General features: G+C 38.7%; 1 protein-coding gene across 1 annotated transcript in view; it reads right to left on the minus strand.

Moving 5' to 3' along the window:
- LOC112146530 (protein shisa-8) overlaps positions 1–19,501 on the minus strand; it is a 123,639-nt gene extending 104,138 nt beyond the window's left edge. The window contains exons 1-2 of the mRNA XM_024272399.2: positions 18,443–19,501; positions 17,480–18,115 (exon numbers count right to left, since the gene is read on the minus strand). Of these exons, the coding sequence (XP_024128167.1) occupies positions 17,480–18,045 (566 nt within the window). The 5' untranslated portion in view covers positions 18,046–18,115; positions 18,443–19,501. The remainder of the gene's footprint in view (positions 1–17,479; positions 18,116–18,442) is intronic.
- Between the last annotated feature and the right edge of the window lie 206 nt (positions 19,502–19,707).

Here is a 19,707-nt window from a genome sequence, read left to right on the forward strand (position 1 = left end):
GCATTACCGCTCATCATCATCTATCAAAGGAGACGGCGGCGTCTTATTCAGGTCATGGAGCGGTGAGGTATGTGGGAGTGGCTACGGATGAAGAGATTTTGGTAAATTGTGGTTGGTGGTTATACAGAGGAGCTGTGGATCCAACAATTCTTCATGACACGCTCAATTTTTGATGAACTGTGTGACGGTAAGGTAGTCAGGTTCTACCACAAAGCACATTTAATTTGAAAAAAAGTGTTTCCATTGCAGTTCTAGGAATTATGTCCATTTCAATACACCTCAAAAACCACCTCCTCAAAGCTCAAAAACTTAGTTTAGGATAAATGGGAGTTTTTTCGCAGTTGTTGTGTTTCCATCTGCCGAATTGAAATCCAATGTGTGCAATTTCATAGTCAATAGAAACTCAACTTTAAATTAGAAAAAGTTTTTCAATCTAAACATGTATATTCTTAAAGTAAAACAGGGAGGTTACAAACTATTCTCACTTTAGTTACCTTTTTTAATGTGTTTCAATCAGGAAGTTATTTATTCATATACACTGAATAAATAAATGTGATTTTTTACCTATGCTAAGGTCTGACATAGTCGCTCCATGTATGTTCAAAATGAGAAATCACACATGTATCAATTAATTTCTGGATATTTGGAAGAACTCGTGAACTTCCTGTTTGTTTAATTTAACTATTTACTGCAGTAAATGATGTTTCGGTTTAAAACTTCTCACTATGAACTATAACAATATTACTTCGTTTTATAGAATTCTTTCTTTTGAGACTCCTTAATTGTGGAAAAAAAATACATTGATCTTTCTTGAGCCAGATACTTGGAAGAACTTAAGTTGTGAACCTGAAAAAGGAGTTTATATGTTTTGTTTTTTCTTCCATTCCTTCGCGTCTATACCAGCATCAGCTGGAGGCCCTGCCAGCTTTTCCTTTGGACTAAATAAACTTCATTAAAATTTTATTTGCAAAAATAATAAAGTTCTGTTTGATGCTCTTTTGCATGTCAGCGATTGACGTGCAAAAAGAAAAAAAAGCAGCTTTTTGCAAACAGTGGATAAATCATGAGCTTTGAAATTGTGTGCAAAAAAAAGCTCAATACACTCAGCATATATTTTATGCAAACCAGTTTTAGATGTTTATTTCACTTGAAGTTTGAAACTAATGTGAGTTTAATAAAATATATGATGTCAGTAATGAGGACGAGAATTTGTCCTCTTATCTGGATGCTATTAAAATGTTGAAAGTAGAAAATGTATCAAAAAAGTCAAGTTTTTGTTGAAAAGAAGATAAGATGAAAAAAAATATTTCTGTTTTTTTTCCTCCTTTTGACAGGAGGATATGAGGGGGGAAAATGAGGTTAAAGGGCAAATTGAAAGGAAATGAGGAGACGGATCTCGGCTTAAAACGGCGAGATGGTCATGAATAAAAATGGAAGACTAGATAGACAGATATACAGGCGGAGCTTCATGTAAGCAGTTGATTTACTGTCAGGGATACTTGAAAACAGCATTAGTCTACAAGGGAGCAGATCATTAGCTGGATCATTGAAGTGAAAACAGAGTCCGTGTTGGAGAGACAGTCACACGCTCCGAAAAACCTCGAAAACACTTCTATGGATCCAGACTCCTAAATAGAAAAACTAGATCGCATGAAGCGTCACAACCTGTTCATGTGACTGCTGACTGTATGACCAGTGTGACAACACCGAAAATTCATCTAAAATGCGGAAAAACTGATGTTTAATTAACTGTGCTGACAGATGCGGTGGCAAAAGGGGGTTTCTGTGCTGCTGGATTTTTTGTGCAGCTCCAACACTCTGGACCATAAAATCCTTCCTGACAGGCCGGAAAAGTGGGTGGGATTAGGATGCACAGTCTACAGTCAAGTCAGATTGCATCTCAAAGGCAGGGGGTTGTGTTGCTTCCAGTGGTGATCACAAATCCAACAGGATTACCGTCACATGTGGAGTCCCTCAGGGTTCAGTTGTAGGTCTACTGCTATTTCGCCTAAGCACACGCCTTTTGCGTCGTGTTACACAATAGTATTATGATTGCTGATCATAGTTCTTCAAACACGCAGATCTAATACCATGTGACTTCAACCCCCTATTATTATCCACTCAAGCATAAGATGCAGTTCTTTATTTTGGCTTAAATGCAGCAACTCACTGCAACCGAACAGGCATCAATTTTCTGATCTCATCCTGAAGGAGCTCATCTGAAATAATTACAACCACTTAAGAGCGACCGCTCCATCCTCTTCTCCAGAACGCGGTCATAAAAGGTGGCAAACTTTAACTTTAATCAGAATATTTTAATATGTAAACATCATTTGCATTAACGAGGAGTGTCGAAGGAGGCTTTAGCATATTTTCTGACAGTTTAAAGACGATTACTATTAGTTTCTAGGAGATTTCTAAATAAAATGTTAAGAAATCTAAACTCTAAGATGAACATTTTTTCAGGGTTTATGAGCTCTAACTAGCAAAATAACAAAAATGTGATTAAATCACATCAGAGGTAATTTTTCTGGCCAAAAGTACTTACAGAATTTCAATGGACTGTCGATGCCCATTTATGCATTATATCCTTGAGATATAAACAAGAATATTCCTAAGGATGCAACAAGTCAAAACCTTATTCAAGCATAAACGTTTTTTTAGGACTGTTGTCTGCAAATATATATGGACCCTTTCCTTGTACAGGAATTTAAGTTGAATCTATGAAAAGATATGTTACATTTTTAATGAATTATTGACTTCTATGTGAAAACAGGCAAATATTTCTAAGGAAAAAAAATCACAGAACCTTCTGGATTTTTTTTTTTTTACAGCTCTCTTCCGATATATGAAAAACTTGTGTCATTTAATTACCAGACACAAATCAAAAATATTCTGGTAACACCTCATAATAGCTACTCCCTTTGTAGCATAAGTTAGGCATTACTTGAGCATGAGTTAACACTTAATTAATAATTTATAAAGCCACACTCCTACTTTATTAAGCATTAGCAAGTAGCTTCTATGTGTTGTTATTGACCATTACTATAACATGTTTATTAATGGTGTGTTAAAAGTTTATTCATTAACAATTAAAAATCTAAAATCAGACATTATATTATTTACAAAACATTTATTCAGAGGTGGTTCTTTAAAATGTAAGCTCATTTACAAAGTGTTGATAAATGATTTGAAAAACCTTGTGAATGTAAAATTATACATCTAGATTTTTAGACATGTACTGTTAACATTGATATATATTACTGGATTGGCCCTTGCCTATTTGCTGCTATACACAGAGAGGTGCAGACATATACATGCATTGAGTCGTGGCAGCAGAATGGAGGACAGGCAGACATCAACCACAAAAATTAGGCTAATTCTCTAATTTCTTAACCGATTTTTTTTATAAAATATGGCTCAAATTAATGCTTGGAAAATTATTGATCTTGTGGTATATTTATATATTTATTATTTATAAAGATTAATTTGTAAATAGTGCAAGAATTGCGCCTTCTACTGCTACATATAAGACATTGCTGTCAAATTAACAGTTTCTAAATATCTGTTTCTTTTATTTTGCCTCTGTGCTAAAATCTATAACTGAGCTTGTAGATGCTTGTCACCCAAGACCAGAACGGAGGGAGATTGATGATGTTCAATGGCATGAATGACTGACAAAATTTAGCAACATAGTCCTTTCCCTATTAGAAAAAAAAAAATCCCTTTACCACATTTTCAAATGAAACTACAACTTTTATTATTTTCTTCATACATGAAGAAGTAACATTATAAAACACTTCAAAGCTCAAAAAAAGTTTATTTTCTTTGATTTAGACCCTTTAAAAGGGAAGCCATTCATATATCACTACCAAATCTGAGTCCCTGATTGGCCAAAGTTTCAATGCCTGTTCAATGGCGTTCCATTTTGTACATACTGTCTGCATATGTCGTAAAAACGTGCGTAGCTACTTGAATCAAATTTACATTGATTTCTCATTGGAAGCGGCTGCATAGGTTTACATTTTTGGAACTTTCAACATTTTTAGGTTGGTCATTTACATCCACCATCAAACTACAAAGACATCATGTTTTTTTCATAAATAATTGCTGACAATTGAATTGACTGGAACCTGCTAATGCAAATTTTACTACACTTAACTTTTTTCTCTTTACTTTTGAGGGTTTTTTTCTGACAGGCAGAAGAGGAACATATAAAAGTAAAAGTGCCAGATGTTTGTTTTCTTGGTCCACTGAGCTTTTTAGTTAGTTTAGTACCCCGTGGAGACCAGCAGGATTTAAGATTATATCTAATTGTTATACTCTCATTTCCTTTGTTCCCTTTTTTTTTTCTTTTCCTCACTTCATATAGAGCAGCGGCGTAGGTTTATGGCTTGTGTTTACTTCCTTTAACAACAGTTGCCTCCCACAGAGGAACTCCTACAGAGCCTCCAAATTACAAAGTCAAAAATGACACTGACTGCCGTTAAAGGCCCACAGCCAAATTCTAAAATAAACCTCTCATTATGGAGTGATCGCACTCCATTTACCTTAGCTGTGTTATGTCTTTTCTGAAAAGCATAAAATGAAGGGTTGTGTCATGATATTTTGTCTTAGATTTAAACATAACACAAATACTTTTTTTAAAAAATAAAAGCTTTACAGAGGACAGCAGACAAACAAAAAACAGGAAGTAAAAGAGAAATAGGGGAACGTGGAAAAAATGATGGAAGTTACCATCTTTAAAAGGGAAATGATATCAATGAAAATGGCACAGTGACACACTTCCACACCAGTAGGTGGATTCACAAACATGAAAGATGCATAAATAAACCTTTGAATTTGTTGTCCTTCTGTGTCTCCAAAGCACATTTGAATTGGTGCTTGAAGTTTTATGGGCGTTTCTCGGAAAGCACGCCTCAAGATGTATGACTCTGAAAATGTTCTCACCTTCCCTTTCATCAAATTCCACTCCTTCATAATGTGCATAATGTGCCCACTGGGATTGTCCAAATACTGCCAAAGCTCATGCAATTTTATTCTTAAACCTGACCATCTGTCACGCACATTGTTCAGCCTGATTTTGAGCATATGTTTTATTCATGAGACCCCGTGAGAGAATAGGGGAGACGGCAGGAAGACGAGATGAAGATAGAAAGAAAGAAGCGCAATAATAGATTTGAAAAGTGGAAGCTGAGAGAGGTACGAGGAGGGGGAATTACGTCTGAACAAGAACAGGTGTTTTTCTTTTTTTTTTTTTTTTTGTGCCAGCGATGTATGGCAGATGTCTTCATTAGATTTAAAAAATGAAAGATTTTTTTCTGTCAGTTGAAGTAAACTTTTCATTAAAATGATGTCACAATAGCTTAAACATCAGTGTGTATTAACTCTAACACAGCTGTGAAAAAGGTGAACAATTAGAAATGTATGCTCCAACAGTGAAACACAGTGGTGGTAGAATCATGCAGCTGCAAAACCTGGATGATAGGCCAATACTTTGTGTGTTTTTCTAGGAAATCATGATGAAAAAAGGGAAGATCCACTAACACCAGGAAATCCAAATAGTACCAAGGACCATTGAAGCCTCAAAGTCGCGTTCATTTGGTGATCGTTTTGTTCTCAAGCCTGATTAGGTGAACTGAGCTTAAAGACGTGAAGACACAGAACGGAGCCTCTACCAACCACTAAACATACTGGGATGCACATTAATTGACAGCTGGAGGTTTATTTTTGTTTTGCATACCTTGTATTTTGTCCGGACTCTGATTTCTGGTCACTCTGAAACTGAGGAAGTGGATTTGTGGTAGAGTCAGCATCTTCAGTGACCAGAAACCAGAGTCTGGACAAAATAGAGGATATGCAGGAACCCTTCATTTCAAGGACCTAATCAGAACTGTGAAAAACAAAGGCACAAATTACCACGGTGGTAGGAGCAGGAACATAGACACTTATCATTCAAGATGTAGGTTTGGTGGAGACGACCATTTAAGGTATTAAAGACTATGAGGGGTTCTTCTGTCTTGACAAAGTCCTGAATCCATACATGTCCCGCCTCGAGGACTATATATGTGGACTCCATTTTACAGGCTTTTGCCTTTCATGGCAGATATCCAGAGTACTCTGTATGAGGCTGATCCAACTTTTTATTACAAAGACTAAATTCAAATTTAGTTTTTTGGTCACTTTCTTCTTCATCAACAATCATGGAGAAGTTAGCGAGTGTGACCTAAAGGTGCTTTCACAATGAACGCAATTTGCGCGGCAGAGGCGGCCAGCTCCAATGAATAATCAATGGTACAGGCGCGCTCTGAGGCGAATATAAGTCCCGCGCCGCGAAATGATCGACGGGATCGACGATACATATATATATGTATACATACAGTATATCTTTTTACATTTATTCACACTCTATATACAGTCAAAGCTTGCAATTATGCATCAAATTATATCTTCACTCAAAAACGCTGTTAATGTACTAATAGCTCAAAAAGTACACAGCAAGAGTAAACAAATCCTTCTGAAGAGACAGATTTTTCATTCATATTATTGTTGTAGTAATGCATAATTAGAACAGATAAGACATTTGATTAGGAAAACAGAAAGCATCAACAATAGAGTTTCATGCTCTGCTGTAAACCGTGTCATGGGGGGAGCATGGCGTTTCTAAATCTCGGTTGGCTTAACCACGGCTGAGTGAACGGCGTCCCCTGGTCCGTGGGCAGGGCTTGAGAGGTGCGTGTTCCTGGAGAACACTGCTGCTTGTGTGGGCTTGGATCTCTCGGCCGGGAACCACGAACCCGGCAGCAGGCGCTGTGGTAGAACGACTGGGTCTGACGCGACTGGCCCGGGCCTTTTATATACACTCCTGCGGGTTGGAGTGGTACTCCCTCAGGGACCCGGCACATAACTGGTTGGGCAAAGTCTCTCCATTAGCAGAAGGTGCCAGTGGATCTTACATTTGGCCATTAGTGAATTTAAAGACGCATGTGCATTGATGTATGTTCATTACATAGCATGTGATTTCCAAGAAGTTAATGTATTTTATTTTGGGGTAAGAATAATGGAGTGTTAAAAGTTACCCATTTACACAAATTTTGCCCTTCAAATCCTTTTCGTTGAGAGGAATACTCTTCATGCCAAGTTTGCCACATACTTTACCAGTTTGGACCTTGGTGTCTTAAGTATCTTAACTGAATAAGTCTTTCTTTTGCGATATATATTCTACCTGATCAAGACTGGAGAAGTGTGATGTACCCGAGGACAAACTACGAAGATCTTACAAAGTCCTTAGAGAATAATGCTCTTAATCAACAAAAATGTAGAGGTGTTTCTTAAAATACATATTTTCAAACTGTGGGAAAAGCTTGGAGTATCAATTACACACGTCACAGTTTTGGTAAAATATTCACTATAAACAGAAAGAAATGAAAGAAGAAGCATATAACTTTAGCTTGTTGTGTAAGTCCTGACAGCGTGTTTAGGGGATGGAGGTTTCTCCTTCAAATGTTTCAGAGATCTCTTTAGCCTCCGACTTTTCTCCAGAGCAGATGATCTCTCGTTGCTTCTTTGTGGGTTATAATAAAAGGCCTCATTGCAGTTGAATAATAAAGAGAACAGAAAGCGCTGCTGATGAAAACACAATACAATAAAGGCACAGAAGGGCTGGCGGAAATGCTTGTTTATGTCCCGAGTGGGTCATTCAATCGTCTGTGCCCTTGAACGCAGCTCTTTAGTGAAATAATTTATGATGAGTGGTCCAGTGCTGATAAAGAAAATGACAGTTACTAAAGATGTGGTTTGAATGTGAGCCTTCTTGTGCAACAGTATAGATGTTTGACGTGTTCTCCGGTTTGTAATGATTACCTTGGTAGCCTAAGAAGCTCAAAACGGGTTACAATGTCCAAGTATTACACCAAAAAAGGATCTCTACACCATTTTTAATATAAAAAAAAATAATTTAAATCATTTTCAGACAAGATACTTTATTTTCAATTTTTTTACTGTTTTTAAAATATACTTTATTATGATTATTTTTTTTTTTATTATTATTTTACTAGGTCTTACATTTTTAAGATGTCCTTGCTTCTGTTTTACTTTTAATGAGAAACTGATGTATTAAATAGTAACATTTGTATTTTGAGTATTTTTAAATATAGTATAGTACTTTATTCATTATATAATACATTGTCTATGATGTTAACCATGTATTAATTTCAAAATAAAAGCCTTGAGGAAGGTATTGAGAAAATTTGGACAGTAGATTTTGGAAAATGAGGATGAGGGTTGACTGTATATGAGAACTGGACCAAGCGAGTGTGATGTCACCTGTAGAAAAAGACGTATTTATGGCTCCAAGCAAATTAAGTCAGTTTGGTCAGTGTCTTTTTGAAATATGGACACCTTCATGTTGGACGAAGACGTAAGTAGTGATTTGTCTGAATCGGTCTGAGTCAACGTTTCTATGGCAACCGCTCTCGGCAACCAGGAGGGAGCTTGTGTGGACATGTGACACTACATACTTTTACAGAGGCATCTGATTGTCAGTTTATAACTTGAATAACTTGCACAAAGTAAAACTATGGAAAAAAAATAGACTAGCAAAAATATATATATAAAAAAAAAAAGGATGAAATGGTTATTCTCACAAATAGAATGACGATGTTTATTTCTCAGTAGAAGTCTATGGGATTTTGGCTTATTGGCAGCAGGTACCTCCTGTTATGACTTCAGGGGGGAGGGATCACTCAGTCCAGTTCTCATATACAGTCAATGGGGGCAACATGATGATTTACAAGAATGTCTTTCTCTTCCTCGTTGTCTTGAATGTTCCTCCCATTGTGGTGTGATTCACTCTGAAACTGGAATCAAACCACTAAATGTCCAGACAATCATAAAATGTTTCCTTTTCTGTTTTTCATTCTATTATTTATCCATTAAGCATGGAAACAAAATCATGACCCAAAGAGATCTAAATAATGATCACATTTTCTTGGTTTTTTAAATTGGACTTTTTGCTCCTCTTTGCTGCAGCTCCTCTCCCAGGGTGCATCATTCTGTGGAACGAAAATGTCTTCTTTAAGCCTGTTAATGACAAACCCGATGTGCTCCATTTCACCACTATTTTTGTCTGATGTTGTATTCCTTTGCACCAGTGGGATAATCAGCTGTATTTCACAGCATAATACTGCACAGACTTTGTATCGTACAATGTGCTTTCAATTCATTTGAGTGCCTTACAGTTGCACCTCCTCTGCTACCTGTTTGTCCAGTAGACATCTTGGTCTCATTTGCATGACATTTATATGTCTAGCTGTCGCTGCTTGATTGTCTCCAGCTCCTTTTATTGCCCCCACACCTTCAGGGTTCCTGCCCTCCATGAAATGATGAGCAGAGCCGTCATTAATTTAATAAAAACTTGATTGGGCTGATGCTTTCCCGCGGGTGAGACTCCTATCAAAGGATTGAATTCCTTTTTACATTTGACTTTACTGCCGTTTTGACATCAGAGGCACAAAAGCCTGCAGAGCGATCAAAACAAAAGCCGTGATAGTGGCTTTGGAGTGACGGAATTGGAATCTGTGTGTGTGTGGACTCGTGTGTCTATACATCACTGCACCGCTGCCTGTTGTGATTGCCTGACCCAAGGTTTTTTTGCGTATTACCACACTAACAGCTGCGAGGCTGGATTTCTTTATTTATTTGAGGTGCACTCACATTTACACCTTAACTCATGCACACGCACAGCTCTTGCTGCTCACAGCTGGGTGAAGGTGCCTCTGTGACAGATTCATGGAGGTCAAGAATGAATTGTCAAATGTGACTTTTTTTTCTACAGAGAATTAAAAAGTGTCTTTCAAAGACAAGAAACTCACAATCTGACTTTGTGTAATCGTGGTTAAACAAAGCAGATTTATTTTAACTCAGACATTTTTTGGCTTCCCACCTTTGTAACGTTGTGTGTCGCTGAGTATTTTTCTCTAAAATAAAGGTTGCACACTTGAATCAGAGTGAAAACACATAATAGAATATGAATATGGTTCCCTTTTTGGCTGAAAGGAACCTACTGTCCTGAATGACGTTCTTCCTTTGTCCTTCTTCCCCTCCCTGCTTCATGCTTCACCAGACTGCTCGCGTCAGTACATGGGTTAGCTCTTGTGTCTCTGCCACCTTTATCTCTCTGTGTCTTCCACACAAACACACACATGCTTTGGTGGATGTGAATTAAACAGCTGTGGTTGGCAACTGGGTTGTAAAATGAGTCGGTCCCCTGTGTCACCTAGTTTCATCCTTCTGTTCTCTTTGTCTTCCTCTGTGCATCTGAAACTCAGCTTTGTTCTCCTCCTTAAAGTTTTGACTCCAAGTCTGTTTACCAAACCAACGAAAGTTTCATTTCTCAAACTGTATTTTCTGCACCATAAGACACACTTGAAACACTTTTTTTTTTTTTTTTACCATCCGGAGCGCCTTATATGGATTCATTTGTATCTTAACTGATGTCAAAGAGGTACACTTTTAAGTTTTAAGAGGTACACTTCCATCTGTCAAAAGGTTTGGTTGGGTGCTATTGTAAATATGCTAACATGGCTAACATGGAGTGTTTTTTGTTTTTCTTTAGGTGTTATTATCAAGGTTGGGAGCATTGACAGTATATATAGATGGACAAAGCACCTATGACGTCACCCAAAGAAAAGGCCTTACCTCTGGTCCAACAAATGAAGTCAACTAGGTCGCCAGTTTTCTTACTCATGGACTTTGCCATTTTGGAACCAGACCACGTTAGTCAGCAGTGAGTCATTATTTCTATAGCAACGACTCCGGCTAATCGGGAGTGAGCTTGTTGGAAAGCCACACCCCTTCCACTAATAGTTGACTCCAATCGGTTAAGCTGTCAATCAAACGTTTGAACATTCATTTGAATGCTTTTATTGAGGCATCTTATTGTCCAGTTTATGACTTGGAAGACTTGTGATAAAGAAAATATATAATAAAGAAAGTATGTTTATCAAGAACATGTTAAAATAAGAATCAGAGCAAGAAGGGTTATTTTGACAAACAGATGACTGAGTAACAGCTGTTTATTTCTCTATGGAAGTTTTGTCTTTCTGTGTCCAGCAGAACATGGGGGAGACCAGGGGTGACAGACTCAAATCACACAGGGGGTCAAAACGTACAGTAGGTCGCAGGCCGAACAGGGCAAACATCTATTGAATACATTATAAAAAACAAATTGTTAAAACTTTTAAAACATAAAATTTTTAACATAGATATGAATAAAAACAATATTTTCCAGAATATATAAACCTAAATCTTAAATAACTTCCAATATTCTATTGTCCGTAAAATATATATTCTGTCAACATTGGGATGTTACAGGGTAACATCAGGCTGTTAGTATGAAAATGATTTGGGGGGGCGGATATTGTTACCCTGTGGGATGGATCCGACTGCCGGGCCTTGACTCTGACATGTGTTATAGACAGTCCATGACTGGGAGCTAGCATGGCTAACGTGCAGTAGTGTCAGACTATTTTCTTTTTCTTTCTGTACTACTAACAAGGTTGGGAGTAACAAGTCATGCGAACATGCTATCACGGCTAACGCTTCTAATGTGGCTAATATGTAGCATGTTACAAACAAGCTCTAGAGTAACTGTGAACACAGTTAATAAAGTCTGACTGATTAACTGACTGACTTATCTCTGACTCTTTTGCCCCACTTAATACACCTTAAATAACATAAATTAAAAAACAGACCATTCATTGACAGTGCAGCTTATAATCCGGTATGGTGCAGAAAATATGGTAGTTTTTACAAGCCTCTTCTGATCAACCCTTTCTAAGATAGCTAAAGATGTGTACACAGTAGCTAGGACATGTCAAATAAACAAATTTTTCTGTGATTGGGCAATAACATGTTGAGTTTTCTGAATTTGGTAAAACATTTTCCGACCATTTCTTGTCATTTTCAAGCTTTATTGACTTTATATGTGTTTAGTTGGCACAAAAGAAAACATCAGGTTTGAAGACGCAGTCATATATAGACGTATGCTCTGTTGAAAATGCTAATTGTAAAACTGCCATGTGCAAATATGGTTATATGTCATGAACTAAAATAGATAAATGAGCAGAACCAATATCATATGACTTAAAATATAACTTAAAATGATTTTGTATGATCAAAGAAAATGCTAACTTACAACCATTTATATCCAAAGAGATGCAAAATATAAGAAAAAAGTCCATATGCCTTCAAATCTATTGCTCTGTGTGGAAATAGCTAGTCTTTGAATTCATTCTCCACCAATTCTTCTATTAGTATGTCTTTTTTTCACTGTTTAAGCTCCAATAGTGTTGAGCACAGCAGTTCTGCAATCTCACACATGAGTTTTTAACAGTCTGGCATTGCTGGAAGCTCTTTCAGTTTCCTATCAACCATGTCAGCCCTGTACTTTTGAACTGTAGCGAACAGCGGCTTGTTCAGGGCTGTGCATCAGTGTGCATCAGGTGCATTTGTCTGTGCGTTTTTGCTTCGTGACAGCAGTATGATGGCAGGAGCCTGATGCAGCGGAGTGCAGCACGAAAGAAGACAACAACAACAAAGCAGATCGGCAGTGCACCACAGAAGCACCAAAATAAAGTAAAGAACTAAGTGCAGAACGTAGAAATGAAAGTAATGGGATGTTTTTGTTGACAGTTTTCATTTAGTCTACTAGGTTGCCAAGTGCTAGATGATAATCTACAAGAACAGCCGTCCTTTGCTATATCTTGGTTATCTGCTATTTCACAGATTTTTTTCAGTGCAATTTTGCACACCTTTTTTTAACAGTGTATCATAATCTGCATCCTGATTGGATGCTCTCCTTGTCAATCAATCTCTGCCGTGTCTCCTGTACAGAATCAGTTCAGTTTGCCTAATTTACATTCTCACATTCTTTCGTTTTATAATACCAAAAAGAGAGAGAAATGAAATTGTTCACGTATGTCTGAGAAACTTCTGTAAAATAAGAAGTGAGGAGTTTTACAGCCATTTAAACATCTACGATTATTGTAAAACATACAAATGTGTAGTTTGTGGATTTATTATCATCTAAGTGAGCCATCTAGTGCTGCTGTTGTTTCAACATGTGTATGCTAGCGGTACACACATGGACCATGTGACTAAAGTGTTGTTTATCAAAGATAAATGCAGTAAATTTTGATGAAAAGGAGGAGAAAATGAAAAAATACCAGCAATGATTCTATGATATTAACAAGCTGAATGTCCATATTGTGCCTCAATAATAATAAATGATCAGACCTACATTATGAAGTTAACCCTAGAACACTTTCACCTTGAAAAGTATGGGTATAAAATACCCAATAAAAAGTATTTCTCATAAAAAACAGATCAAGATATGAGAACACATGATAAATTAGAGTAGTTGTCTTTTATTTAAAACTGTGCTTTATGCAACAAAGTGGGGGGAAAAAGCGTAGAAAGACCCTAAAAAAAATGCTTGAAAATTACTGAAAGAGTAGAAATTTGAGAAGAAAGAATTCCTTAAAAAATAAATAGTGATACTGTACACTTGAGCTTTGGTCCACTCACTACTGGGACATGTGAGACTTTACAGGGACTCATGGCACTCAAAAAATGCTACAAATTTAAAATAATGTAAATAGTTTTGCTTGGGTGAAAATCACACGGCGATAGTGCTCTAGGGTTAATTAAAATACAACATTGTGTTTGTTTTATATCCACTGTTTTTTTTTTTTTTATATATATATATATATATATATATATATATATATATATATATATATATATATATATATACTCTGCATTTTGGTTCTTAATTAACCTGCTTAACATCTGGCTCAATCCGGCCCAGTCATAAATAGAAAAAAATACAAGGATGTTAAAAAAAAACGTTTCTAGCCTATTTCTGTGGCACATTTTGGTTATTTAAAGAAATGGCCACAATGTGCAAAACTGATGGACCAAACACAACATAACTGATAAAAACCAAAGTCCACAATCCTCACAGTCAGATTGCGCATCGTTGGTTTCAAGCCCGTATTCAGTTGGACTTTTGAAAGCAAAAATACTTTTTCAAGTTTCAAGAATTTGACCCAGAATCTGAATAAAGTCTCTAAGAAAACTCAAGACCCAACTCTGAATCTCTTCTCTCTGCTATTTGATGACCCATGTTTGGTCCAGAGGCAGTTCATTCAGGTAAGTACTTTTCTGCTTCCAGGTGACAGCAGATTGTATCGGAGCATGTGTGAACATAGATGACATCATTATTTAAATGACTGCTATTTAACAGCACATTGACCACATAAAAGCGAGCACCTGAACAAGCACTACCACCTTTAAATAAGCTTCACTGTGATAGAAAACACACACAAATCTTCAACGGAATGTTTATAATGAATGCCATTTTAATGATTATGTTAGGATAATTGTTTCACAGCCATAAAATGTCATGCCTTGTTTTGCATAACACAGTTGTACACCTTGGACAGGAAACACAACTGTCATACGTGAGGTTCTTAAAACTGATGTTTGCATACGCGACAATATGCTGAGATAGGATGGGAGTTTCAAACACTCAGAAAGTAAATAGGCCATAAATTCTGTTTAGTTTCACACTATTTGCACTGCAGCACCCAGATGGAGAAAGGAATAAAGAAGAATGTGCTGGAGAAGGGAGGATAGCCGGGGGACGGAGAGATGATTGTAATGAAAGACATGTGCATTTTGTGGATTACAAAGTGATTTCAAACAGCAATTTTGTCCAATTTTGGTTAGAGGGAGACGGCGAGACTGTTTAACATTGACAAAACAGTCAATGAAAAGCAAAAATTAAGCTTTATTTTCTGGAGCCTACAATTTACCAACTGTGTCTCTGCAGAAGAATGGTGCTTAGCAATGATGTTTATTTATGTTATTACACTATTTGCTTAAGAGATTAAAGACCCACTTCAACCATCTTTGGAGCTATTTCCAAAGTGTTCCCAGTGGTCTTTTAGTTATAGCCTTGATTGTACTGAGCGGTTCAGTCTGGTACAGAAGGAGTGGTACGATACGGTCCTGTTAATTCTGGCAAGCGTTTCCCATCAGTTAAGCGGTTTATCCGGCGTATGCTCGTTGTAGACAACTAGCATGACATTGCGGAATTGTAGTGCGATGACTAGACGAGTAAAAACAGTGGAGGTCATCCAGCAGCTAGGAATGTTTGCAGTTCCATCGCAGGCCAGGTCTTGCTGTTGTTTGCAGGTATTTTCAATATAGACTTGAGACCAAAAGAGAACTCAGGAAACCACAAAAGCTCAAAAGCTTACAAATGTAGGAAGCGTTAGCTTAAATAGGTGCTATATCAGTGCTTTCTAATGTCGTCATCACTTTTTGCTGAGTAACGGGTGGCTGCACCTACTCCGCCCCGCCCTACAACCTATGGGGCCTCCAAGAGGTACGGGTCAGTATTATTTAATAGGTACATTTAACAATGGAAGCGCTCAAAACACCGGACCAGTCTGAATCATACCGTACCATACCGGATTGCTCACTGGAAATGAGGCTTATAATTATCCTATTTTAGATAAAAAAAATAAAAAAAAAACAGCATAGTATTAATATAATACATTATGATTATTATTCATTTTCATTCATTCATCTTCTTTGTCATTTGTCCCTTTCAGGGTTGCAGGGGTGTTGGAGCCTATCCCAGCTACTTATGTGCGAATGCAGGGTACACCCTGGACAGGTCGCCAGTCTGTCGCAGGGTCTCAATCACACATCCATACACACTGACATTCACACCTAGAGACAATTTAGAGTAACCAATTAACCTATGAACCATGTTTTTGGACGGTGGGAGGAAGCCGGAGTCCCCAGGGAAAACCCACGCATGCACGGGGAGAACATGCAAACTCCACACAGAAAGGTCTTGAACTGGGGCCTTCTTACTGTGAGGCAAGAGCACTAACCACTGCTCCACCTTTCAGCAAGTGTCATTTTCGGGACATAATTTCTGCAGAATGGCAGTTGTTGATTAGAAATTTGTAGTTCCTCTTTGTTTCCCTGTTACTGAGATATTCCTGTTCTAATGCTCTCTGGCTATAACCCCTAACCTACATTACCGGTGCAACAAAAATGGTGAGCAACATTGGAGCTATCCAGTCGTACAGTTTTGAGCCAGATACCAGCTTGGACAAAGAAAACGAAGACATTCTTGGATCTAGTCCTCTACAAGTGGATATTTCAGAAAGGAGGAGATGTGGGACTTTATGGCTACCTCAGTGCATTAACAACATAACAAACACAATTTTTCTCAAACTGTATTTTTTTCGATTTGAATAAAGAAATGCTCAGAAGTGTTATTTTAATCATACTTTTCTTTATACATGCCCTTTATCATCAGAAAAAAATTACCGCAGGAACACATATTCAAGAACACGAATTTCATTTGAGTGAGTCTTGGCTCTATGCCTACCAACACTCTTGACTGTTAGCTTCACGGATTAAATTTACCACAAGTTTTAAGAACGTCATCTTCTTCCTCCTGTTACTGGAAATCTGAGGGAATGACGTATGAAGAGGTTTTAAAAACAACTCCCGATGTGTCAACTCTTAACACCTAATAGGAACACGCATTGCCTCCTCCAACCCCTCTTTTTGCACACAAACCCAGGCAAACACGCTTTTGCTCTTTGTACTAGCTGTTGGCAGCTCTCCAGTCAGATCCGCTCAATATTCCACCCCTCCAAAAACCACCCTCACTCTTGTCATTGTTCTCCGCAGGCCACACATTGCCACAGTCATTGTTGTGTCACACCAATCAATCAGCCATCGGTACGAAACTGTAACCCTGCACTGTAATTTCCCTCAAATTTCTTCCACGCTATCAGTTGGCACCTCTTTCTTTGAGATCTCCATCATGCTGTCTGAACTCTGTTCATCACGCTTCATCTCGCTTCTTCTTCTGACTCCTTCCATCAGCCAATGTGGCTGCTAACAGACTTCACACCCGTCATGGCCTCAATGCCACCCAGCATTGCACATTAATGGGGACATACATACAAATGGGAACATTTTCTGTTTTGAATGTACCAAACAACAATGCATCATACAATAAAGCTACCCTCTTTATAGCTCAACAGTTGGGCTTTAATGAACATTTACTAGATTCGAGGTAGGCAACTCCGGGCCTTGAGGGTGGCAGTGTCTGTACAATTTCCATGCATCCAAGCCCTACTCATGGCTGATTACTTCAGGTGTATCCAGCCAATGCAGAGCGGTGTGTGTTGGAAAACATGCAGGAATGCTCAAGGCTTGGAGTTGCCTATCCCTGAACTAGATTATCATCAATGAGTGGGCTCAAAATTTTAGGAAAACAACAAGAAGTTGTAATGATATTTTTCAAGTATAGGGTGTGAAATAACTTGGATACATCTAGAATCTTTTCATCCATCCATCCAGTATTCTCAGTTCTTACCTGGAGTTGGTCATGTCCGTTTGTCCTCCTTGACTCTTCTCTAGTCCAAGCTTTGTGAAAATTCCAACCAGTACCATGATGGCCACCACTCCACAGATTATGTACACAATCATGTGGGTCCGATCCCGGTCTGGTTCCTGGTGGACCTCCGTTACGGTTGCAGCCGGACGTCCGGTGTTGGCCCACACAGGCGTGTCATAATTAGAACAGGAAGTCTGGTCCAAACTCTGGACCTTGAACTGGCAGCAGAAACGATAAAAGCAGGAGCCACAACAAAACATGTAGACGCCTGCATTACAGTTGAAAGGAGGGTCCCACTGGCCCATGACATCATAGTAGCCCCAGCAGCGGTTCCTGCCCGTTGGATCCGTTTGGTCCTCCGCCTCAGGCGTGGGCGTTGGCACTGCTGCTACAGGGACGGTGGAGGGTTGCGTTGTCTGGTTGTTGGACACTACTTGCGCCATTGCTTGACCTGAAAGCCTTAAGTTCAGTCCGCTCAAAGTGGTCAAAGCCAGAAATAATGCCAGTGAGAAGTTTATCAAGAGTGAAAGCGGGACAGTCGCCATCTTGAACTCCCTCCTGCGAACCGCAGTGTTTCGGTGTGGATGCTTAAGTTCACAAAAGGACCAAAAGCTCCTGCAGTTTAGGGTCAAAAGACAAGACAAATAAATATAAATTATGTCATTGAAAGAATCTCTAAAGTCTTATGACCACAACTTAACAGAAACAGAAGTATATTTCTGTAAACTTTCAATGTTACAAAAACAGAGTGGTGAAGTGTTAAGAGAAGTGTAAAAAAAAATAATTCACATGCAAACACCCCCAGATTTTTCCTTAAACTTTACTGCTTGCCAAGCAAATAGTTTCCCGAAACCTGGGAAATGTCAACCCTGACAAATGCCATCAGTCAATTCCTAGAGGGGATCCAATTTAAGATGGTGAGCTATCTATGAATGAACTTGCCTCTGGCATTTCCAGCAATGAGCTCCACCACTGAGTGGCTGAACTGCAAGAGGGACAAGTGTAGGTTCCCAGTGGTGTCAGAAAGGAAAGTAAAAGGCGAAGCAGATGAGTGGATAATGCAGGTCCCCACGTGGAAGACGTATCATTCCAGAGGATCCATATTCCAGGTTTTTAGAAAAAGTGTCCAAAATGAGATATTGTCCTCCACTTTAGTCAGACTTTAACTTGTATCTTGAATCATCCTGCTGCTCTTAGTACTCCTCGTCAAAAAAAGCCATTTTATTCTTGCAGTAGGCATCTTTTCCAATGTGGCCCACTCAGGTGTGTGTCTCCCCCTTGCTGGGAAGTCTTGATGTCTTTACAATTAAAAACAATGGCTCCCTGCAATTTTTCCACCAACACCCAACTGGTAAAAGAGATGTAAAATGTCTTTAAAACAGTCCTCCTGGCTCTCCTCAAGCTGAAATCCTGTGGTGATTACAGTCCAAAAGCGTCCCTCCTGCACCTGAGGCTTGTTTGCTCTCACACATGTACACACTTAGTCACACACACATACACACACAGTCAAATAGAGCTCCAGTTCCCTGATGAAAACACACTGTCAGTATCAGTCTGTAGCTTTTAAGCGACACACTAGAGTCCAGTGGCTTTTTGTGCTCATCAGGGTGCGGGGCTACCGCTCCTGTTGCTCCCGTTCTCACTCCAGTGAAACCCCGCCTCTCCTTCTTTTCAAGGGTCTCTCGGAAAACTCAGGACGCCCCTTGGGTTTTCTGTCTCTCAGCCTGCTCCCTGCAAGTGTTCAGACGGAGGGGAGAAGAAGGAGGGAGAGGAGAGAGGGAAGGGCTTTTGTTGTGGAAGTGAGTCTTCTAAATCTGCTCCATTTTACACCCAGAAGAAGCTGCAAAACAGCTAAATGTGGTGGAATTATGGTCACACGGCTTGTTCTTTCGGGGAATTCGTTTCTCATTCCTTGATTTGTATATCAAATTGTTTTTTTTCCCTCTTTTTCTGCCTCTTCCTTAACTTACCTCACCTTTTCCTCTTAAACCCAGAAGGAGTTTTTTTTTGCCGTTGCTGAGGAAATATCAGCGTGGGGTCAGGGAGCCTGTGGATTGCCCTCTGCACTTTCGGCAGAGCACTACGGCTCAAGCCTGGCTGGAGGAGCACCAGCCCAACCCCTCACGGACGACAGAGACTAGTGGAGATGCGACAGGCGAACGGCAGTGTGGCACTGAGGGCAAAAAATATATCCTGTTTTCAAAGGA

The sequence above is a fragment of the Oryzias melastigma genome, linkage group LG8 (assembly GCF_002922805.2).
Source record: "Oryzias melastigma strain HK-1 linkage group LG8, ASM292280v2, whole genome shotgun sequence".
Taxonomy (NCBI): domain Eukaryota; kingdom Metazoa; phylum Chordata; class Actinopteri; order Beloniformes; family Adrianichthyidae; genus Oryzias; species Oryzias melastigma.